General features: G+C 44.5%; 1 protein-coding gene across 2 annotated transcripts in view; it reads left to right on the plus strand.

The window, feature by feature from the left end:
* Nucleotides 1–9390: 9390 nt before the first annotated feature.
* Nucleotides 9391–25399, plus strand: part of LOC115476692 (androgen-induced gene 1 protein-like) — a 46722-nt gene continuing 30713 nt past the window's right edge. For both annotated transcript variants that reach the window (XM_030213216.1, XM_030213217.1), the window contains exons 1-2: nt 9391–9562; nt 18733–18876. In XM_030213216.1, coding sequence (XP_030069076.1) covers nt 9395–9562; nt 18733–18876 — 312 coding nt within the window. In that variant the 5' untranslated portion in view covers nt 9391–9394. The remainder of the gene's footprint in view (nt 9563–18732; nt 18877–25399) is intronic.

Here is a 25399-nt window from a genome sequence, read left to right on the forward strand (position 1 = left end):
CATTCATCATGGCTGTTTATATAGCTACCTTATTTAAAAAGTATATGCTGATGGGAGAGCTCTCTGCTTATCAAGTGTTACTGGAAGTGATGGAACTACAATACATCATATAGGTTTTAGTGATTTCGGGCCTTGTGTTTGGAACACACTGCCAGAGGAACTGAAACATGAATTGAGCAATCTTAGATTCAGGAAGTTAGTTTAAGCCTGGTTCCGAGTGTGTCTGTCTAGCTAGAAAACATCCAACTAAATAAGCACTGGTAGATGACTATGGCAAAGGAGGAGGCAAAAAGATTCACCGTACTAGCAAGCCCAGCTCCAATAATTATTTTCACCAGCAAACACTTTAGAAATAATTGCTTCAACCATTAGGTTATATTATTTGAGCCGAGCATGAGTAAGGCTGAGAATGTAATCATCATTGATCCTTTATATATTTTGTCATTTTTGTCCAAATATATTGTATATAGCAAGTACTTAGCTTTACTTCTTCTTCATTCTGAAATGCAGATAAAATCATAATAGGAGACACGTCAAACCGACATGAATTCACGTTTTGCCAATGACTGTCTCAAGGTCAGTCTCCTTACACAGTAACCTCACAGAAAAGAATAGTGAGGTTACTGTGTAAGGAGACTGACCTTGAGACAGCCATTGGCGAAACGTGAATTCATGTCGGTTTGACGTGTCTCCTCTTATGATTTTATCTGCATTCCAGAATGAAGGATTTAAAAAGAAGTAAAGCTAAGTACTTGCTATATACTATATATTGGGAAGCAAATGAAAAAATAGATAAAGGATCAATGACAATTACATGCTCTGCTTGACTCAAATAATATAGCCTAATCGTTGAAGCAAATGTTTCTAAAGTGTTTGCTGGTGAAAATAATTATTGGAGCTGGGCTTGCTAGTTTGGTGCAGCTAGAGAACATGGCACTAGTTCAAATTGGGGAACAAAGGGGCAATAAATATATGAAGGATTTTGGGCTGATATGCAGGTGAACTACACCTATCTAATCTAGTTTTTATAGTTTTGTTATTTTGGGCATCTTTCACTAAGGCGCACTCACGTTTTTAGCACATCATAAGTAGGGACAGCAAAGGCAGGTGTTTGGTAGCAAGGATAGAAGAAGTTGGATAGACTGTGTAGCCTCTGGAGCCAGGGTGACTGGCTCTTCTTAAGGAGAAGCCTTTAAGGAGGGACTATATGGGTTTAGTTAGTGTGGAAAAAGAATCAGGACAAATTTTGAGGGCACCATGACAGAAAACATATCCCAGGACTGTAACCTCGGGTAGACCAAACTGGACCTTGATTATTTATTCTGTACACGTAGGAACCCAAATGGCAAATCAGGGAAACACTGGATGCAATACAGAGAGACTGTGTGGGGGCAGAAAGTAAAAGATCATCCATATAAGCAACCAGGGTGACAGAAGAAGGAAGGATCTCCCAAAAAGGAAGTAGATCATGTATGAGGACCTTTTTGAAAATGAACGGACTCTTGCAGTAGCCTTGAGGCAGGCGAGTCCACGTGTATTGGGCCCCTTCAAAAGAGAAAGCGAAGAGGTCTTGACGAGAATCATATAAAAGGATGCAATAAAAAGCATTAGTAAGATCTAAAACAGTGTTATAAGCTTGAACCTGTTCTTCCAAGAGTAGGGAGGGAGGGGTTAAGGACAATTGGATTTTCAGGAAGGACCACTGCATTTAACTGGCAAAAGTCTTGCACTATGCACCACTTACCAGAGGCCTTCCATACGGGACATATAGGTGTATTAAAGGGACTATTGGCATAATGGATTATCCCTTCAGAAAAAAAGCAGGCCAAGTTCTGGCCTGACTCCCTCCCTAGCTTCTCTGAGTTTGTACTGTAGGACATGTGGACCCTGACCTGGGGTCTTGAGAGTGATTTGTACAACATCAACAGGTCTTGAGGGTGATTTGTACAAAATCAACAGAAGTGGCCATGCCGTAGGGATGGCTAGGTGAAGCCCAGTAATGGGGTGGGATTTCTGCCAATGGAAAGTCAGGAGAACCTTACAAGCAGTTGTTTCCAATAAGGGTCATACATGATCACCCCCCCCCCCCCCCCCACCTTGAGGATATGATTGGTAATGGGGCAATAGACCAGGTGGGTAATATAATCAGTTTGATCAGCATAGTGTGCAACCAATTGGTCCCACAGGAGCATGTGGACAACACACGATCAACCTCTATAAAAATAATTCCCATCCAAGCCTCTTCATGTTCCTGATGTCTAACCCATACCTCTATCTCTCTCAGTGTGAACTGGAAGGGAACTACCATCTGGGGTCCGTTCAATAGGTAACATGACTTATAGTAAAGTAGGAATTACTTACTCTCTCATGCTGATACAAATGAAATTGTCCCGCGTAGTAAGTCTGTATCCTTTAAGTAGAGTAACTACCAACATACTCAAATGACAAATACAAAATACACAAATAGTGGTTAAATACAGTCCTACCTTCACTGCAGCGTTCTTCTCATTATCAAAGCTTACACTTCTTACAGAAGTTTACTTAATACTCTGCCGGGAAGTAAATTGGGCAGGCGGCCCCTAAAGGGAAGGTCAGACAAGGCGTGCTACTTGCTGACCCTTGGGGATGTCAGTCCGATCCCCACTCAGAGAGCTCCTGGATGGCTCGCCAAATTTGTTGGTCCCCTAGTCCCAACAAAAATACATACATATACTTTCCCATAAGGGTTACCTTTATTCAGCAACAATCAGCAAAATGTCTTCATCATACGCATGTAACTATGACAAATACACAAAGCGTTCCTACAAGTGGCTGAGGATAAAGGTTTCTTCAGCAGCTGCGGCAGCGATGAGAAGGAATGTGGGAGGGAGAAAGACAGAGAGAGAGAGAAAAGTAGGGCTCCGAACTCTTTCCTAGTTCCCCAAAACAGTGACTGCCCCCAAGGTCTAACTATCTTTTATATATATTTTAACCATACATCACCTAATGTGGTTGTCACTAATGTTTTCCCATACGGAAGTATATATATGGCAATTTAGCATATTTATGCAGGAAAGTTACAAGCACAAACCCAAACCCACAAAATTTGGTTATGCCACCTGCATGTTGCCCCTGCTCATGCCCCCTCCCCTCCCTGATCCCTGCCATCTGCTCACATACTCTTGTTGCATTTTCCAAAGGTCATGGTAGAAAAACAAGCTTGTAAAGCAGTAGCTAGCAACCCATCAAAGCACCCACAAGTAACCGTTGATCCCCAACCAGCAAACTGTGTATCACACCCACACCCAGATGCCTGGTTCTTCACGCATAGTCATTCAGCTAGTACCCATACACACCTCCAAACAAAAAAGTTCCACTGCCCCTGGTTTTGATATAATTGTTATCCACTGTACCTATTTTGATGTTGGCAAAACAAAAAGTGGAATATCAAGCTATTAATCATAATAATCACTCCATAGGTTACATACAGTGTTGTTCAGAGTACTAGGTCAAAGTACAAATAAATGTATATTTTAATAGTAAAAGTACAATGAACACATTAAAAGATTTACTTAAAAGTAAAAAAGAAGTTGCCTAAAAGTACCATAACTACAGTGAATGCAACTATTGTTAACATTTTTATCCCACCAACTGAAGTGGCCAAATATCGTTAAGCAGTTGCTATTTGTGTTGTGTTATTGGAGGAAAAAGCCTCTGTATTCCCGCTTCAGAACATAATCATGTCTGTTAGACCGGGGTGGAATCTTTAGATTGAAATCTTTAGAGCCTATTGGTTTGAATACTACAATCCAATGGGCCACTTTTTTGTAGAGCGGGCCCTTTAAGGTCTTGTCTTTAGATCCCCTGACGATGTGTCAACCAATAGCACAGCAGTGACATCATTGGGCGGCAGTTTTAAGACGCCATTTTTCAGTCAGTACTGGTTTGTTAAGAGGAACTGCACAGCATAACAAGTAGGTTATACAGATGAGTGTAAACCAGAACCAAGTACATGAGAATGGCATTGGTGCATGGGGCTAATTTGTTTCTTTTATTCACAGATTTCACATCGCAGTACGAGGTTGTTCCCTTGACAAAGCCTGCGACGGCGAAACGGGACCCCATTGGGCGCACAAGAGTGAAACCAAACTGCACTTACGGCACTAAAGATAAGTGTTCGTTTGATGTGGTTATTTGCCAATTAAAGTTCTATTTGGAGGTTTTTTAGCTGATGAAGATTCCACCCCGGTCTAACAGACGTGATTATGTTCTGAAGCGGGAATACAGAGGCTTTTTCCTCCAATAACACAACACAAATAGTAACTGCTTAACGATATTTGGCCACTTCAGTTGGCGGAATAATATTTGTTTCGAATAATTGTGGCAGCATCCAATTCTTGAATAAAACATTTTTATCCCAACAATTTTATTGCTCTGCAATTCAATTTACTTCGCTTTTAGTAAAAAAAGAAGTGCGCTTGAGTCTCTAATTCACCACAGCTAAAAAAGGTGTTCAACAACTGCACTATCAGGAAGTATATTGTTCAGTCTGATAAATACTTTCTTCAAATCAGGCCAGGCTGCAATATTACTGATGCCTTTTAACTGGATCTGTAGGTACTGATCAAAGGAATCTCACACTTGACTTCCTTATAGCAAAGAATGCTTTATCATCATCATCGTTATTATCATCTGCATTAGTAGTAGTGCTGATTCATCACTCACATCTTCATCTTTGCTATCATTGTCATGCTGCCCAATTACAGAGAAGGCTTACACAAAGTTTAAATCATTGTCTGTTGTCGTCCTATTTTTCGCCTGATGGCAAACTCTGAGAATCTTCAGGAACTGTTGCAAGAATGTCAAATGTATGGAAACTCTTCAGTCTTAAGGCCAGGCAAGCAGAAATCCAGTGGACTGTCACACCAATGTAAAATTTTCCATAGGATGGCCAGCAGTCTGTTGTAATAGAGACACATGCCTGTTCACCAAGAATTGCAACCCGCTTCAGCTTCATCTCCACTTTAAAGAGACCGAACTCATCACTGTTCTGTTTGGCTGGAGACTAGTAACCAGTTCAACAAGCACAGGCAACTCTACTGTTCTCATAAGCTGTATTCCGTGAACACCTACATTTAAGATGAGATTATCCACTGTGTGTGACGAGGTTTGAACTGCAAAATCCTGTTCCATGTTTTGCTGTTTCATTTGGTTTACTGAGGAATCATCATTTAGGTCTCTCTGCCACTTTTACTTTCAACTGCAAGCACCAGAAGTAACTAGGAAAAATAGTAAAAATTGGTAAAATTATTACTTCGTTAAAAAGTTTTTAAAAATTTCTGTACTTCTTTACACATAAAAGTAACAAAACTTTTACGTAAGTACAGTAACTAGTTACATTTACTTAGTTTACTATACAAGCAGGGCCGTGCCAACCCGGTAAGCGAGGTAAGCATGGCAGGGGGGCGCCGACCTCTGGAGGGCGCCGCCGCGCCATGCTTACCGCCGCCACCTACCTCAGCTCCCGGACCCCGACAGCAGCGCTGGAGCCCGCCCACCCAACATCCCCTCGCATATCCTCCCCCGGGCAGTGGCGTAGCTAAAAACGGATTAAAAAAAAAATGCAGGCAGGCACATTTTTTAAAATTTGTGCTTCCTCCCCTCCCTTTCCTCCCACCTACCATTCCGCAGCACGCCTCCCGAGACCCAGCCCCTTCCCAAGCCTACCACCAACCACGTTCCGTTCTCCCTCTCATCCTCCCACCCCCGGGCCCCGACTGTCAAGTTTTCTCTTTGTTGCAGCAATAAGAAGCTGATTTGAGCCCAGCCGGCGTCGGATCCTTCCCTCTGCTTTCGTCACTCACGAGTCCCACCCTCGCGCAAACAGGAAGTGTGTGAGCGAGAGCAGGACTCGGAGGAGCGAGGGAAGGATGTGGGCAGTGTGCTTTCGTCGTTGCTAAGGTAAGGTTTGACGGTCCGTGGAGGGAGGAGTGACAAAAGGGGCGCTGGACACGGGGAGAGAGAGGAGGGGGGGAACAAAATGGCGCTGGACTTGGGGGAGAGAAAAAGGGGAAAACAAAGCGTTGGAGAGAGAGGGGGGGGAACAGCGGTGCTTGGGGGGGGGGGTTGGAGAGAGGGAAAACAGCGGTGCTGGACTGGGGGGGGGGGGGAAGGCTATCTAGACTTAACCCACAATGATAGTAAATGCTATTGAAAACAATAGCAAAAAGATTAGAAATAAGGGACCGCCATGTGTGGGTCCATCTGTAAGAAGGGAAGAGGAGATGTTAGACTATGGGGGAGGGAAGGGCAGGACTGTTCCCAACTATGAGTAGGTAGGAGAGCTGATGCTGAGCTATGGGGAAAGGGAAGGACAGGACTGATGTTGAGTTACAAGGAAGGATGGGGAAAGGGGTAGGCAAGGGCAGGGCAGATGTTGGGGCATGAAGGGTAGGGAAGGGCAGAGCTGCAGAGATGCCAAGCTATTCAGTTCCAGGCTGGAGATTTTGGGGCAATCCTGGTTTTGAACTTATATCCCAAAACAGTGTGGGATTTGTAGTGCCCATTGAGTGCTTCGAGTCCCATAATGCAACAGCATAGAATGGGCAGAAATGCAGGACTGTCCCAAAATTTCCAGCCTGGAACTGGGTAACTGGAACTGTAAAGAGGCCCGGAGGGAGAGAAGAGAACGTGGCTGGAAACGGTAGGAGGAGAGAGAGAGAGGGAGAGAAAGAGGGGACATGGACATGGACATGGAAAAGAGCAGGGGAGAGCCAGGGACATGGAAAAAAGCAGGGGAGAGCCAGGGACATGGAAAAAAAAGCAGGGGAGAGCCAGAAAGAGATGGGGAGAGAAAGAGGGGCCATGGAAAAGAGCAGGGGAGAGCCAGGGACATGGAAAAAAGCAGGGGAGAGCCAGAAAGAGATGGGGAGAGAAAGAGGGGGCATGGAAAAGAACAGGGGAGAGCCAGGGACATGGAAAAGAGCAGGGGAGAGCTAGAGAGAAGATGCTGGATGGAAGGGGGTACAGAGAGAGAGAGATGAGTGGAAAGAGGGGATATGGGTAGGAGAGAGAGAAGCTGCTGGGGAGAAACTGGGGGAGACCCTAGCTGTCAGACTGAGAAAGGCTGGATGAAAGGAGGGAGAAAGGAAAAATGCTGGAAGGAGGGGTCAGAATGAGGGAAGACGCTGGTAGGGAGGGAAAGAGGAAAGACACTGGAAGGATGGGGAGAGAGAGGACATGCTGAATGGAAAAGGGTCGAGAAAGAGAACTGTCTAGAAGGAAGGGGAGATAGAGGGAGACAATGGACGGAAGGATTGGGAGAGGGTAATGGGTGGAAGGATGGAGAGAGAAAGAGGGATGACACTGGATGGAAGGGTAGGAGAGAAAGAGGGAAGGTGCTGGACATGGGTGGATGGAGGGGAAGGCAGGTGGGAGAGGAGGGTTGCTGGACATGGATGGAGGGGAGGGAAGACAGGAAGGAGATGCACATGGATGAAGGGGAGAAATTCTGAACATGGATGGAGGGGAAGACAGAGGAAGGAGATGCAGATGGATGGAGGGGGAGAGAGAAGAAATGATCGACATGGATGGAGGGGAGGGAAGAGAGAGGAAGCAGATGAGATGAGGGAAAAGGGAGAAAACCTGCACATGGATGGAGAAAATAGGCAGAAGCTGGATCCACTGGACAATCAAGTCTGCAGAGGACCCAGCTTTTACTTACCAATGTAAGGCAAGAAAGGAGGAAAGTAAAGAAATGGAAAGGAAGACCTGGAAATGGAATTAAGAGGACAGATAGCAGCAGAATCAGGTACTGGGCCAGCATGATCAGAAAAACAAAGTCACCAGACAACAAAGGTAGAAAAAATCATTTTATTTTCATTATAGTGTTTGGAATATGTGCACTTTGATAATCAGGTTCTCAACGTTAAAAGTTTATATTTATTTATTTATGGCATTTTATACTAGACCGGGGGGAGGGGGGGGCGCCAACTGATAGTCTGCAGGGGGGCACCAGAGACCCTAGGCACGGCCCTGTATACAAGACTGGTTACAAGATTAGTTAGGCTCTGGAACTTGCTGCTTGATGATGTGGTAACAGCAGCTAGTGTAGCTGGGATTAAAAAAAAAAAAAAGCTTTGGACAAGTTCTTGGAGTACACATCCATTACTCATTATTAAGGTACACCTGGGGAAAGCCACTGCTTATCCCTGGGGGTCAGTAGCATGGAATCTTACTACGTTGTGGGACTCTGCCAGTTGCTTGTGACCTAAACTGGTCAAGGATACTAGATAGATCTTTGGTGTGACCAGTAGGGAAACATGTAAAATTATGTTATTGTTTGCAGGGCTGGCTTATCTATTGGACCAGGTGACACTCTGGCCCAGGGTGCTGCTTGACCTCATGGTCTGCTGCAGATAAGCCCCTTCTATCAGTCCAGTCCTTGTAACTCTGGGCAAGTCAGGTAATCCTCCATCGCCCCTGGTACAAAATAAGTACCTAAATATATGTAAACCGCTTTGAATGTAGTTGCAAAAAACCTCAGAAAGGCGGTATATCAAGTCCCATTTCTCTTTCCCCTCCCTGCGGTCTGGCAGCACTACAGGCTGCGTTCGGCCAGCACCTCAGAGGGAGACAGCAGTGCCAGATCCACAAGGAGGGACTAGACCTGTGGGAAGGGGTGAGATACCAGCCCATAGCCCAAGAGAGGGTTGGAGGGAGGGTGTCGGAGGTGACTACAATGGGGTGGGGGCGCCAAGCAAGTTGGCACAAGGCACCACTATCCTTTGAGCCGGCCCTGGTTGTATGTACATTGTTTTAAGAGAGAAAAGAAGGTCAGAAGTGCAATGTTATTCTAATTTTCTTTTCTCAATAACAGCACATGTAAATATTTATCTAACAAATGATGTGCTGGTAAAGAAATGCGTTGTATTTATAATACATTTTATAATCACCTTCTCTAGAGAAGTAGTTTTTACTGAACAAACTATGTTGCATATTTATTAAAAAAAACTCTTACATTTACAACAGAAAAAGAAAGGCAGCATGCGCGAGTAAGACCCTATGATTTACCGCGTGCACTTTACAGCGAGTAAAGTGAGCGAGAGCGAGCGACCTGCATTTAACCAAGCAGTCGCGCCTAGATTGGGCCGTACCATCGACTCGGAGGGAAGACGGCAGAGCGACAACGCCTGGATGCCGCCTTCTGCACGGTATTTTCTCCCCTGAACTTAACAGCGGCTTTTCCCTCGTCCACGCTGTATATTAAGGGGAAGGGAAAAGAAAGTTGGGGGGGGGGGGGACGACTCAGTCGCTGCTGTTTTACACCGTCCCCCCTCGGGAGTGAGACGGTGGTGTTGTCCGGAGGGCACCTTGGCTGTTACTGCGCCTGCCCACCTTTGACCTGTGGCCTAAGATGGCGGTTGGGCCCCGTTTGAGGGTGGTTTGCTGCCTCCACGGCGCCGCTTTCATCTGGTGCTCGCTCAGTATCTGGCGACACTTGGCGATAACTGATAATGGCCAAACGCCTTCGCGCTACTACACGTACGGCGGCCGCTGGAAGTACCTGACTTTTATTAACCAAGTAGGTTCACTGGGACTCGGAGAGGGGCTTCCCGCCAAAACTTCAAAAAATGACGTCTAAACTCCACTATCAAGGAAGTCTCTGACTTAAACTCTTCCGCTCCCCATCACAATACCCAAACTATCCTGGCAGTGAACCGCCCCCCCCCCCCCCCCCCCGCATCTCCACAATCCTCCCGCCCCCGCCTCATAAATAAAACTGCTACAAAACTAAAATTTTTATTCAACCTCTTGCTCCTGCAAACATTTTAAAATACTTGGGGGTGCCAAACACAGTACAAATGACCCCTCACTACAGCCAGTGACGTAATTTGCTGAATACCACCCACTGCAACCACAAAGCTGGCTCCTGTATTTAAGGTCTATAGGGTTAATAGAGGTTTATGGACCTTTTTTTCCTTCAGAAATCTGTCTGAAGTACACAGGAAGCTCTGCTCTAAACCCCGTTTAAATCCAACTGTGTTAACTGCCTTAACCACATCTTCCATCAACACATTCCCCAACTTGCCTGTATGTTGACTGAAAAATATACTTTCTCATATGTGTGTATATATATATATATATATATATATATATATATTTTAAGAGTATGGTAGCTATTATTATTATTACCACTCAGGTGCATCAAAAAACACCTCTCACACTACCTTACCTAACACCTTTCCATCTAAATCCTCACCTACCTTCAGCCTATTATCGATTGTATTTAAGATCATGTAATGACTACATCATAACAACACTCTGTAAGCCACATTGAGCCTGCAAAAAGGTGGGATAATGTGGGGTACAAATGCAATAAATAAATATTAGTTTCATGCCATGTTCCCTAGCTTAGTACAATTTGAAAGGATAAACAGTGTTTCCCAATTTACCTATTCCACCCCTACTCATGATTTTATATAACGCCAGAGATGCCAAGTCACACATTCTGTGGTGTGACAAATACAATTGGAGGGGCTCACACACAGTCTCCCTCCAGTCATGTATTCTGAAGAAGTTGGGAAGTGAGAGTCCAGGACCAGAGTGGCTGTAGAGTTCCCCAAATTGTCAGGCCAAAGAAGCAGGAGGCAAGTTCTCCAGGCCCTGAAATGACAGACTGAGCCAGTCTGGACTTTACTTCCATTGTGGAAGTAAAACCTGGACTGGCTCAATGTGTCCTCCTTTTTATGGAACTCCCACACAGTGAAATAAAACGTGACTACTAAGTGAAGAGGAGAAAATGTCTCATACATCTGTGGCAACACTGTAACTTTTCAAGTGCTCACAGCATAAAAAGTAATCATAGACATCATGAAAAACCCCCAAACATGAACATAGTATATTTAAGATATCATTGCTAAGCTTTAAGATTTTAATGTAACAGGTGCCTCATGTTCATGTATTCAGGTATCAACTCCAAACTGGTCATTATGTTCTGCACAGAAAAAGTTATTGAGAAAGTCTCTTTCAGTAAGAAAAAAAATGGGGTAAGAAGGCTTTTAGACATTTGGCTGTGGGAGAATTGAACAAACTACCAGAAGAGATTAAAAATATATTATCCATGCCTAGCTTTAGAAAGACTTTGAAATCTTATCTGTTCCGTAGAGGAAGGGTAGAGAGGGACGTATAGGTGGAGGAGTAGCTCTGTATGTGAGAAATGATATCGCAGCAACTGAAATGACAGGGAACTGGGGAAAGGAAGAAGCGATATGGATCACCTTAAAAAGAGAGGATAGAACCTTGGTCCACGTGGGTGTTGTCTATAGACCCCCGACACAATTGGAAGAACTAGATAAAGATCTGATTGCTGATATTGAAAAGTTGGGGAAGAAAAGAGAGGTGCTGTTGTTGAGAGATTTTAATCTGCCGGATGTAGATTGGAAGGTTCCGTCTGCAAAATCGGAAAGAAGTAGAGAGATTGTGGATGCTTTCCAAAGTGCTCTGCTCAGACAAATGGTGAACGAACCCACGAGGGAGGGAGCCACGTTGGATCTGGTGCTCACAAATGGGGATAGTGTGTCAAATGTCCGAGTGGCTGCACACCTGGGAAACAGTGACCATCAAACGGTTTGTTTTGATGTAACGGCTCATGTGGATGGCGGCCACTCTAAACTCAAAGTCCTGGATTTCAAGCGAGCTGACTTTAACAAAATGGGAGAATACCTGAGGAAGGAGCTGATGGGCTGGGAGGACATACGAGAAGTGGAAGGACAGTGGTCCAGGCTAAAAGAAGTAATAAACAGGGCCACAGACCTTTATGTAAGGAGAGTAAATAAAAGCAAGAGAAAAAGGAAACCGATATGGTTCTCAAAGCAAGTGGCTGAGAAAATAAAGATTAAAGAGTTAGCGTTCCAGAAATATAGAAAATCTCAAGAGGAGGAACACGGGGAGGAATACCGGATGAAACTGAAAGAAGCCAAGAGAGAGGTACGTCTGGCGAAGGCGCAAGCGGAAGAACAAATGGCTAGAAATGTAAGGAGGGGAGACAAAAACTTCTTCAGGTATATTAGTGACAGGAGAAAGACTATAAAGGGAATTGTGAGACTAAAAGATACAACAAAACGCTATGTAGAAAATGATGAAGAAAAAGCCAATTTGCTAAATAGATACTTTTGTTCTGTTTTCACTGAAGAAAACCCTGGGGAAGGACCGAGAGGGACTGGCAAAAGTACACCTGAGAATGAGGTGGATAGAGTGCCGTTCACAGAAGAGAGTGTGTATCAACAACTTGGAAAGCTAAAGGTGGACAAAGCCATGGGGCCGGACGGGATCCACCCCAGAATACTGAGGGAGCTCAGAGAGGTTCTGGCGGGTCCTCTTAAAGACTTGTTTAATAAATCCTTGGAGACGGGAGAGGTTCCGAGGGATGGGAGAACGGCGGAGGTGGTCCCTCTTCACAAAAGTGGGGATAGGGAAGAAGCTGGAAACTACAGGCCGGTAAGCCTCACTTCGGTTATTGGAAAAGTAATGGAAGCCATGCTGAAGGAAAGGATAGTGAATTTCCTGGAAGCCAATAAGTTGCAAGATCTGAGACAACATGGTTTCACCAAAGGGAAATCGTGCCAAACGAATCTCATTGAATTCTTTGACTGGGTGACAGGAGAATTAAATCAAGGACGTGCTATGGACGTCATCTACTTAGATTTCAGCAAGGCTTTTGACACGGTTCCCCACAGGAGGCTCTTAAATAAACTAGACGGCCTGAAGATAGGACCCAAAGTGGTGAACTGGATTAGGAACTGGTTGACGGACAGACGCCAGAGGGTGGTGGTGAATGGAGTTCGCTCGGAGGAGGGAAAAGTGAGTAGTGGAGTGCCTCAGGGATCGGTGCTGGGGCCGATTCTGTTCAATATATTTGTGAGTGACATTGCCGAAGGGTTACAAAGTAAAGTTTGCCTTTTTGTGGATGACACCAAGATTTCCAACAGAGTGGACACCCCGGAGGGAGTGGAAAACATGAAAAAAGATCTGAAGAAGCTAGAAGAATGGTCTAACGTTTGGCAATTAAAATTCAATGCGAAGAAATGCAAAGTGATGCACTTAGGGAGTAGAAATCCAAGGGAGACGTATGTGTTAGGCGGGGAGAGTCTGATAGGCACGGACGGGGAGAGGGATCTTGGGGTGATAGTATCTGAGGACCTGAAGGCGACGAAACAGTGCGACAAGGCGGTGGCCGTAGCTAGAAGATTGCTAGGCTGTATAGAGAGAGGAGTGACCAGCAGAAGAAAGGAGGTTTTAATGCCCCTGTATAAGACGTTGGTGAGGCCCCACCTGGAGTATTGTGTTCAGTTTTGGAGGCCATATCTTGCGAAGGATGTTAAAAAAATGGAAGCGGTGCAAAGAAAAGCTACGAGGATGGTATGGGATTTACGTTCCAAGACGTATGAAGAGAGGCTTGCTGACCTGAACTTGTACACCCTGGAGGAAAGGAGGAACAGGGGTGATATGATACAGACGTTCAAATATTTGAAAGGTATTAATCCGCAAATGAATCTTTTCCGGAGATGGGAAGGCGGTAGAACGAGAGGACATGAAATGAGATTGAAGGGGGGCAGACTCAGGAAAGATGTCAGGAAGTATTTTTTCACGGAGAGGGTGGTAGACGCTTGGAATGCCCTCCCGCGGGAGGTGGTGGAGATGAAAACGGTAACGGAGTTCAAACATGCGTGGGATATGCATAGAGGAATCCTGTGCAGAAGGAATGGATCCTCAGAAGCTTAGCTGAAATTGGGTGGCGGAGCAGGTGGGGGGAAGAGGGGGTGGTAATTGGGAGGCGAGGATAGGGGAGGGCAGACTTATACGGTCTGTACCAGAGCCGGTGATGGGAGGCGGGACTGGTGGTTGGGAGGCGGGAAATACTGCTGGGCAGACTTATATGGTCTGTGCCCTGAAAAGGACAGGTACAAATTCAAGGTAATGTATACACATATGAGTTTGTCTTGGGCAGACTGGATGGACCATGCAGGTCTTTTTCTGCCGTCATCTACTATGTTATTATGTTACTATGACATGATAGATGAGTTTTTTTATGTGGATTTGTTAATTTTTGTTGAAACCTTATTTGTCTTTTTTTTAAATTGTATTTTTATTTGAATTTCTTTCTTAATTTTTATTTAAAGTTTAATTTTATTTTTTATTGACTTTTATTGTAAACCATCTTCAATGGTTTTGCCAAGAAGAGGGTATAAAAAGATTTATAAATAAATATCTCGTCATTTCTACCAGACTCCTCCTACACTATCCTAGCCCATTCTTAGGGCCCTATTTCCTAAGGTTGCTAGCGTTTTTAGCGTGCACTAAACTCTATCGTTAGTGTGCACTAAAAACACTAGTGCACCTATAGCGTGGCTTAGTAAACAGGGCTCTTAATTTGTTGTCCACAGTCATTTGAAGATCTTTTCAGAGATGCCAAATTACCTAGATCAGGAAGTGGATTTCGGGCCCATCCTGCTTCTTTGAGTTGGTAGAATAGGGAACTACCAATAGCACATTGCTTTGAAATGTAAATTCAAAATAAAGATTGATCAAAAAGTCTCCCCTCTGGAACTGGGTGACTTAGCAACTTTTTTATTTTGATTGATTTTTGTATCATTTGCAGTTGATCACCTTGATCCTTTGCTCTCTTTTCAGTATCATTAAGAATTACTTTAAGCTCTGGTCCCAAAATGTTTCAAACACTGGTTTCCAAACTTTTAGCCAATGTGTCCCCATTTCAACAGTTAAAAATTGACATGACCCTAAATGATGAAAATAAAAATGGATCCTCCACTCCCCTCTCCTCTGTCATCCTCTTCCTCCTACTCCTGTAATCCAAAGCATAAAGGCAGTAGCAGCAGGAGTGGCAACAGTGAAAGCACTCAGCACAGGGCTTTGTGTATCAGGGTACGCTTATAGACCTTAATTCTCTGGATGGCTTTCCAATTTAACAGGAATCCCCTTGCAGACTGCCACTACAGGGAGATCCAGAGGGATCCTATTTCTGTGACCACCATTCACTGACACTCTGACCACATTTGGAGTCCCAACCCAGAGTTTGGGAACCACTGTGTTAAAGAGCTATGATTTCCTAGACTTTTAGGAATGTTAAACTTCCTTTCTCAAGTTATGTCTTACAAGTTAAAATTGAAAGGTACTGTCTTAAAGGACAATACAAGTTGTGAGTATGTTCTCTTTTGACAATATTTTTTTTGTTCGCACTTGAGGGCCCTGTTTACTAAGCCGCGCTGTAGGCGCGCTAAATTTTTAGCACCTGCTAATCCTAGAGACACCTATATATTCTGTTGCTCATAGGGAAAACCTCTGAATAGAGGAAGCTGAGTCCAGAGGGACCTCAATATGTACTTTGTCAGTGTTTCCAACTTTCCCAAGTCAAACAAATTTTAACCAAGTAGCCCTGAACTGTGGTCAGCTCTGGCAAATTTACATTTAAAAAACTGTCATATTATAATCATGAAATAGAAAATACAATTTTATTTTTCGAATCATGTTGATTCTAGTATCTGGTTTGTACTTTCTTCTGGCTTCTCTTAACTTTTTTTTGCCAGGGTCTCCTGTTCATAGTAACATAGTAAATGACAGCAGATAAAGACCTGAACGGTCCATCTAGTCTGCCCAACAAGATAAACTCATTTTACATGATATGTGATACTTTATATGTATACTTGAGTTTGATTTGTCCCTGCCTTTCACAGAGTACAGACCGTAAAAGACTGCCCAGCACTGTTCCTATACTAAAAGTTTTGAAGCTAATGTCGAAGCCCCTTTAAATTTACACTCCAACTCATCCATATCTGTTCAGCCACGATCAGGGTGCAGACTGTAGGAGTCCGTTAAGATTCCATAGATCCATTCCTTCTAAACAGGGTTCCTTTGTGTTTATCCCACGCATGTTTGAATTCCATTACCGTTTTCATCTCCACCACCTCCCGTGGGAGGACATTCCACGTATCTACCACCCTTTCTGTGAAAAAATACTTCCTGACATTACTCCTGAGTCTGCCCCCCTTCAACCTCAATTCATGTCCTCTAGTTCTACCACCTTTCAGTCTCCCGAAAAGGTTTGTTTGCAGATTAATACCTTTCAAATATTTGAACATCTATATCATGTCACCCCGTTTCTCCTTTCCTCCAAGGTATACATGTTCAGGTCGGCAAGTCTCTCCTCGTACAGTTTGCAACGCAAACCCCATACCATTTTTGTAGCTTTTCTTTGCACCGCTTCCAGTCTTTTTACACCTTTAGCAAGATATGGCCTCCAAAACTGAACACAATACTCCAAGTGGGGCCTCACCAACGACTTGTAGAGTGGCATCAACACCTCTTTGTAGAGGGGCATCAACACCTCTTTGTCAATGTCATTTGACAAGGAGGTGTTGATTTGACATTCCTTCTCTCTCCATGACCATCATCCATCTCCCCATTATGTGTGTGTGTGTCTCTGTATCCCCAGCCATGCAGCATCTCCTCTCTATGTGTCTTTCTCACCATTCGCATTCAGCATCTCCTCTCTGTCTCTTCCCTCCACCCCCCACAACATCTCCTCTGTGCCCCCCCCCACCCTGCGCCATCCAAAAAAGCCCTCTATCTCTCCCCCCCTGCTCTGGCCATCTAGGATCTCATCTCCACCTCCAGCATTGCCACCTCTCCTCCCCCTCCTCCACCATCCAGCTTTGCCCCATCTCTCTCTTCTTCTCCCACTATCCAGCATTGTCCCATCTTTTGCTCCTCTCCCTCCACCATCCAACATTGTCCCATCTCTCGTTCCTCCCCCAACCATTCAGCCACCATCCAGTATTGTCTCATCTCTCGCTCCTCCCTCCACCATCCAGCCTTGTGCCATCTTTCACTCCTCCCCTCCTACCATCCAGCATTGTCTTATCTCTCCTGCCCCCTATCCAGCATTGCCCCATCTCTCTCTCCCCCATCATCTAGCACTGCCCTGTTCCTCTCTCCTCTTCCCACATCCAGCATCACACCTCTGTCTTTCCTCCCATCCCTCACTATACAGTATTGTCCCATCTTTCTCTCCAGTCCCTCTCCACCAATCAACCACCACCATCACCTATCTCTTTCTCTTTCTCCCTCCTTCTATTACCAACATTGCCCCATCTCGCTCTTTCCTACCACTCCCCATCCCCGGTCACTGCCTTCCTGTATCTGCAGCAGCAACAGGAAATAGAAACTTCATCCTTCCCCTCCTTGCTGCCTATCTGCTCCCTGTCCCGCTGCCTCCTAGACTTAGTGGCTGGAAGGAAACCAAAACCAGTTATGGGGCCATAGGCTTGTGTGCATGGCTGGTGGCTCTTGCTAGTCCTGCTCCCTTTTATGTAACTTCTTGTTTCGGAGGGGCAGGACCAGCAAGAGATGTTAGCAGTGCACACAAGGCTATGGCCCTACACCTGGTTTCAATTTGCTTGCAGCCACAGAGTCCAGGAGGTAACGGGTGAGGGAACAGGGAAGCGACAGGGAGGGAAAGGACGCAGTTTCTATTTCCTGTTGCTGCTGCAGATATAGGAAGACAGGCCTTGTAGGTGAGCAACTGTTGGCAGGGAGGGAAGGCATTAGTTGGGCACCAGGTGCCGTGTACCCCTTGCTGATATCTCACGTACCGAGAACCTTAAGTGACCTGCGGAGGGACCTGGATTCAATTTCCTTTACAGGTCTTCCTCTATGCAGTCATTCATTCATTAGACCTAAGCTTCACTTTACAGGTACTAGGTCTGTCCCTATTGGACTCACAGTCTAGATAGTACATTGTACTACTGTTGTACCTGGGGCAATGAAGGGTTAAGTCATCACATGACACCTCCCAGTGGCTGGATTTAGGGCCTGTGATTGCAGGGCAATGGAGGGAGACCTGGTGCATGGCTTTTGGCCAAGGACTGTCACTGCCATGACTGTACTAAAGAAAGTTGGGAGAAGATGTAGGGTAAGAACAAATAAAGGCACATCCTAGCCCTGTTCCTGTTGATCTGAGAGCCCAAAGACGCAGGGGGAAACTGCTGAATCAGAAACCATTTCACTTGTGCTTAGAATTATAATTTGTGTCTGTTCTAGCCTGCCTACTAATTTGAGACCTGTCAAACTGCAGTATTTTTCAGAAAGAGCAGTCGATTTAATGATTCATCACTGTTGAACCTGATTTAGCATTATTTCTGTGGCTTGGAAAGCAATCAGTACTTTTGACACAATGAAATACTTCAGAAGTATTGGTTTAGTTTATTAAAATTTGATATACTTCCTTTCACATGCTGGCAACAAAGCAATTTACAAATAAAAATAAATCCATACATAAATACTTATTTGGAGTATTTAGACATAGGACCAAGTCTCTGAGCAGTATAATGTACACGGAGTACATAAAATAAATGTATTTCTTTGTACTTAACTGTAGCAGATCTTATATCAGGCTTCTGGTGACATTTCAAACTGTTATTTATTTGTGTGGTGTTTTCTGTGCTCACAATTGACAAAAAATATATATATCCAAGATGCTAGATAATTCTAAGGTATTTCGCTCACAGACAAAAACCTGAAAGAAACTCTCTAGAATTTTACACCCCAAGGAGTTTATAAACACATCCCAGCTTGCAAAGACATTCTTTCTCATGATATTTGTAGAAAAATGTTTTCTCTAGTTGCAATGCCATATCAATTAATTCATCAATGCCATTAAACATCTATATTTTATAGGTTCTGCAAACCATACTTTTTGGAATCTGTCTCCTGACCGATCTGTTTCAGCTATTTGGATCTAACAAAAAAGAAGGATTCTGCCTCCATTTGTTGGTGCTGCGAGACTGTTTCTTCTCAATTTTAGCATTCCCTGTTGGCACAGTAAGTCCTGTAATGATTTGCATAATAGGGAACTGGAACAGAGATTCTCCAAGGTCAAGCAGGACAATGGTATCCTTACATCTGGCTGACGTCATCCTAATGGAGCCCGGTATGGGACACTACTCAGCTCTCTGTAACTTTTACAGGCTTTTGGCAATGGCCCCACCACACATGCATGAGTGCCTTCCCACCCAGCGTGTGAGTGCAGGACCCTCAGTTTTCTTTTTTTCTGCGGAGCAAGGAGGTCACATTTTGTGTTTCTTCTCCTCAGCGCTTCTCCTTTCATTTTTTTTAGGCAATTTTGTTACTTCACAAATATTTATTTTCTTTTCCCTTTAATTTTATTAGTACTTTCAGCATTTTTAATTTTTCTTTATTTTTCACAGCTCCAGAAACCCTCTTAGTCCGGAGCACTGAGCTCAGTTTGAGGTAAGCCCCTTTTTCACCTCACCATTGAGCCTTTTGATTTAGCTGCCATTCTAGAAGACCCCAAGTAGCTTCAAGAGATGTACCCAATGTAATCGGGTGATATCTTGCACTGATCCGCATAATTGGTATGTGGGGTACTTGGGGCCTGACCATGTCCCATCTGTGTTATTTGCTTACAAATGCAGAAAAGAACACAGAAGGCACGTCAGGCCCGCCAGAGGGAACTTTTTGGATTCTTCAAGTCTGGTCTAGTGATGTCGGCATCGGAAGCATCGCCCCTGATGGCTGCCAGGGCTTCGTGTGACGCTGGGGGTGCACTGGCATCAAGAAGGTCTCTACCTCCCTCGACATCGGGCACTGGTAGCAAGCCCTGGGACCAATCTGCATCAGATTTGATATAATCGGCATCAAGGTAAGGATGGGCTCCACCTTAACGCTGCTGGCATCGGCATTTAAAAAGGAGATAGATCAGCTTTTAAACTAGAAATGGAGGGAAGGCCGACAGTCGCTCAAAAGTGCATGGTTTGGGATAAGGTATCTTTCAAAGATATTACCAAAACATGGAAGATAGGGTATCCTGATAGTGAGGTTGCAAAAGAGACCATAGTAGATCAGGTGTCCTTAAATGAAAATAAAAATCAGACAAAAGATTGCAAATGAATACTGTCAAGTACTGAGCATGATGTAAATAGGAACAACAAACATAGTTTAAAATGTCTATATGCGAATGCCAGGAACCTAAGAAATAAGATGGGAGAGTTAGAATATATTGCATTAAATGAAAAATTAGATATAACAGGCATCTCTGAGACCTGGTGGAAGGAGGATAACCATTGGGACACTGTCATACCGGGGTACAAATTATATTGTAGTGATAGGTGGATCGAATTGGTGGAGGGGTAGCATTGTATATTAAGGAGAACCTTGAATCAAATAGATTGAAAATTCTGCAGGAAACAAAACACTTCTTGGAATCACTATGGATTGAAATTCCATGTGTAAAGGGGAAAAGGATAGTGATAGGAGTGTACTACCGTCCGCCCGACCAGGATGAACAGACAGATGCAGAAATGTTAAAGGAAATTAGGGACACAAACAAACTGGACAACACAATAATAATGGGTGATTTCAATTACCCTGATATTGACTGGGTAAGTGTAACGTCGGAGCACACTAGGGAGGTAAAATTCCTTGACGAAATCAAGGACTGCTTTATGGAGCAGCTGGTACAGCAGCTGACGAGAGAAGGAAAAATTCTAGACCTAGTCCTTAGTGGAGCGCATGATCTGGTGCGGGAGGTAATGGTGCTGGGGCCGCTTGATAACAGTGATCATAATATGATCGGATTTGATATTAGCTTTGAAGTAAGTATACATAGGAAATCAAATACGTTAGCATTTAACTTTAAAAAAGGAGACTATGATAGAATGAGAAGAACGGTGAAAAAAACTTAAGAGGAGCAGCTGTGAGGGTCAAAAATTTACATCAGGCGTGGATGCTGTTCAAAAACACCATCCTGGAAGCCCAGGCCAAATATATTCTGCGTATTAAAATAGGAGGTTGGAAGACCAAACGACAGCCAGCATGGTTAAAAAGTGAGGTGAAGGAAGCTATTAGAACTAAAAGAAAATCCTTCAGAAAATGGAAGAAGGAACCGACTGAAAATAATAAGAAACAGCATAAGAAATGTCAAGTCAAATGCAAAGTGGTGATAAGGAAGGCTAAGAGGGACTTCGAAAAAAGATTGCATTGGAGGCAAAAACACATAGTAAAAAATTTTTTAGGTATATTAAAAGCAGGAATCCGGCAAAAGAATCGGTTGGACCGCTAGTTGACCATGGAGTAAAAGGGACGATCAGGGAAGATTTGGGTGGGATACCGGTGCCAGAAATGGTATTCGAAGCTGACGAGTCGGAGAAACTTGGATGTAATGGGGCAGTTCTACAAACTGAAGAGTAGCAAATCTCCTGGACCAGATTGTATTCATCCCAGAGTACTCATAGAACTGAAAAATGAACTTGCGGAGCTGTTATTAGTAATATGTAATTTACCCTTAAAATCGAGCGTGGTACATAAGTACATAAGTAGTGCCATACTGGGGAAAGACCAAAGGTCCATCTAGCCCAGCATCCTGTCACCGACAGTGGCCAATCCAGGTCAAGGGCACCTGGCACGCTCCCCAAACGTAAAAACATTCCAGACAAGTTATACCTAAAAATGCGGAATTTTTCCAAGTCCATTTAATAGCGGTCTATGGACTTGTCCTTTAGGAATCTATCTAACCCCTTTTTAAACTCCGTCAAGCTAACCGCCCGTACCACGTTCTCCGGCAACGAATTCCAGAGTCTAATTACACGTTGGGTGAAGAAAAATTTTCTCCGATTCGTTTTAAATTTACCACACTGTAGCTTCAACTCATGCCCTCTAGTCCTAGTATTTTTGGATAGCGTGAACAGTCGCTTCACATCCACCCGATCCATTCCACTCATTTTATACACTTCTATCATATCTCCCCTCAGCCGTCTCTTCTCCAAGCTAAAAAGCCCTAGCCTTCTCAGCCTCTCTTCATAGGAAAGTCGTCCCATCCCCACTATCATTTTCGTCGCCCTTCGCTGTACCTTTTCCAATTCTACTATATCTTTTTTGAGATACGAAGACCAGTACTGAACACAATACTCCAGGTGCGGTCGCACCATGGAGCGATACAACGGCATTATAACATCCGCACACCTGGACTCCATACCCTTCCTAATAACACCCAACATTCTATTCGCTTTCCTAGCCGCAGCAGCACACTGAGCACCGAAAGATTGGAGGGTGGCCAATGTAACGCCGATTTTTAAAAAAGGTTCCAGAGGAGATCCGGGAAATTATAGACCAGTGAGTCTGACGTCGGTGCCAGGCAAACTGGTACAGACTATTATTAAGAACAAAATTACAGAGCATATTCAAAAGCATGGATTAATGAGACAAAGTTAACATGGATTTAGTGAAGGGAAATCTTGCCTCACCAATCTACTACATTTCTTTGAAGGGGTGAACAAACATGTGGATAAAGGTGAGCTGGTTGATATTGTGTATCTGAATTTTCAGAAGGCGTTTGACAAAGTACCTCATGAAAGACTCCAGAGGAAATTGGAAAGTCATGGGATAGGAGGTAGTGTTATACTGTGGATTAAAAACCGGTTAAAAGATAGAAAACAGAGAGTAGGGTTAAATGGTCAGTATTCTCAATGGAGAAGGGTAGATAATGGGGTTCCCCAGGGGTCTGGAGGATATGGCAGATGGCGTTTAATGTGAGCAAGTGTAAAATGATGCATGTGGGAAAGAGGAACCTGAATTATAGCTACGTCATGCAAGGTTCCACATTAGAAGTCACAGACCAAGAAAGTAATGTAGGTGTCGTCATTGATGGTACGTTGAAACCTTCTGTTCAGTGTGCTGCTGTGGCTAAGAAAGCAAATAGAATATTAGGTATTACTAGGAAAGGAATGTAAAACAAAAATGAGGATGTTATAATGCCTTTGTATCGCTCCATGGTGTGACCGCACCTCGAATATTGTGTTCAATTCTGGTCGCCACATCTCAAAAAAGATATAGTGGAATTAGAAAAGGTACAGAGAAGGGCGACGAAAATGATAAAGGGGATGGGACAACTTCTGTATGAGGAAAGGCTAAAGCGGCTAGGGCTCTTCAGCTTGTAGAAAAGGCAGCTGAGAGGAGATATGATAGAGGTATATAAAATAATGAGTGGAGTTGAGCGGGTAGATGTGAAGCATCTGTTTACGCTTTCGAAAAATACTAGGACTAGGGGAAATGCGATGAAGCTACAATGTAGTAAATTTAAAACAAATCGGAGAAAAGTTTTCTTTACTCAACGTGTAATTAAACTCTGGAATTTGTTTCCAGAGAATGTGGTAAAGGCAGTTAGCTTAGTGGAGTTTAAAAAGGTTTGGACAGCTTCCTAAAGGAAAAGTCCATAGACCATTATTAAATGGACTTGGGGAAAATCCACTATTTCTGGGAAAAGCAGTATAGAATGTTTTGTACTTTTTTGGGATCTTGCCAGGTATTTGTGACCTGGATTGGCCACTGTTGGAAACAGGATGCTGGGCTTGATGGACCTTTGGTCTTTCCCAGTATGGCAATACTTATGTACTTAAGGTACACTGATGACAAGCATTGGGCAAAAGTCAAGAAGCATCAGTCCCCTTTAACACACAGTGCCAGGAGCTCCGAAGCATCAGCATCACCGGCAGCCGAGAAGTGTGGGTGCAGAGAGGACTGCTCCCCTCTAATTCTGGTGCCATCACCACAGCACCCGTGCAGCCGGTCCTCTGCTTCCGATACAGCACCAACCATTCACAGGCTGTCTTCACACCGGCACCAGTTCCGAGCCAATGTTGAGAAAGGATTGGCAGGGTTTCTACAGTTTCCAAGCGCTCAGGCATCGAGGGCACTTGTGCAAGCCGCAACACTTGGCCATTCCAACCCCGAAGTCCATGACACCCCTGTGGTGTGATCTCTGACCCCTATGCCTCAAGAAGCAACGGTGCCAGTGCCTCCCCATGCATGACATCGCTCAACATAAGGGGAGGTGAGCAGGCACCTTGGCACCTGACCCCACGGCCTAGACGTACCTCCAGCCAGCCGAAACGGGGGCAGTCTTATTAAGACCTTTTTGCTGAGTCTGACACAGACCGGTCATGGACATGCTAGAAGAAATAAACCTACGTGTTTGAGACTAATAGGTGCTTTTCGAGCCCCCCCCCCCCCCCCGAAAATCTAGCAGATGAGGGTGCAGACGGAGGCCACAGTGAAAGGAACTGGATGGTATCAGTGGCCTCCGTCTGCACCCTCATCTGCTAGATTTTCAGGGGGGGGGGGGCTCGAAAAGCACCTATTAGTCTCAAACACGTAGGTTTATTTCTTCTGTTCATCCACAGCAGTAGCTCCAGACCGAACACCCTTGGGCCTGCCAGTCCCATCCACAGAAGTCAAAGCCTGCTCCCAGCCAAAAGTGGGGGCAAGTTTTGACTGGCTCCAAAGGAGCATAGCTGCAGTCAAAGTATCTGTTCTGGACGACCTACCGGTAAGGACGGAGGCTGAAATTTTACTAAGAAAGGTGGCCCATTATAATCTCTGACTGGTGGGTTCTACAAATAGTCCAAGTGGGATACGCTTCCAGTTGGCAACAAACACCTCCAAACTGTCCACCATGTCTTCTCACTGTCCGGCATGAGCAAGTACTTGCAGAGAAATTCTCTGCTCTTCTCCATACCCACATGGTCAAGACCGTTCCACCAGGGCAGGAAGGGCAAGGATTGTATTCCAGGTACTTCCTTGTCACCAAGAAAATGGGAAGATTTTGCCCCATCCTAGACCTAAGGGCCCTGAACAAATGTTTTGTCAGAGAGAAGTTCAGAATGGTTTCCCTAGGCACCATTCTCCCCATGATTCAGAGAAATGATTGGCTAAGCTCCCTGGTCTTAAAGTGCCTCAGATTTATAGTAGGGAAACACTACTTTCAATACTGCGTTCTACCATTTGGCTTCATGTCTGCACCCAGGGTCTTCACCAAATGTCTTGCAGTAGTCACAGCATCACTATGCAGACTGGGTGTGCATGTGTCCCTACCTGGACAGTTGGCTGGTTAAGAGCACGTTGCAGGAGGCTGTTCAAGAATCAATGCAGAAGACTATCCGGCTGTTGGAGCTACTAGGACTTTGATTACAAACCCTATCTTCACCCTGTTCAACATTGGAATATATAGGAGCCCTGCTAAACACAATGCAAGCTCGGGCCTTCTTTACCCAAGATTGAGTGACTGCTCTAATGTCAATCACTTATCGGGTTCATAGCAGCCAGCAGGTATCAGCTCGGCATCTGTTGAGATTGCTAGGCCACATGGCCTCAACAGTGCATTTCATCCCCTTGGCACATTTCCATTTCAGGAGCCCAGTGGACCCTAGCTTCTCAGTGGCATCAGGCCAATAGGAATCTAGGGGATGTCATCCAGGTCACACCACAGTTTGAGCGATCGTTATGGTGGTCCTCCCAGAAGCAGTCTCTTCTTATCAATCTCTTGGAACTC

This window comes from Microcaecilia unicolor, chromosome 8 (assembly GCF_901765095.1).
Source record: "Microcaecilia unicolor chromosome 8, aMicUni1.1, whole genome shotgun sequence".
NCBI lineage: Eukaryota > Metazoa > Chordata > Amphibia > Gymnophiona > Siphonopidae > Microcaecilia > Microcaecilia unicolor.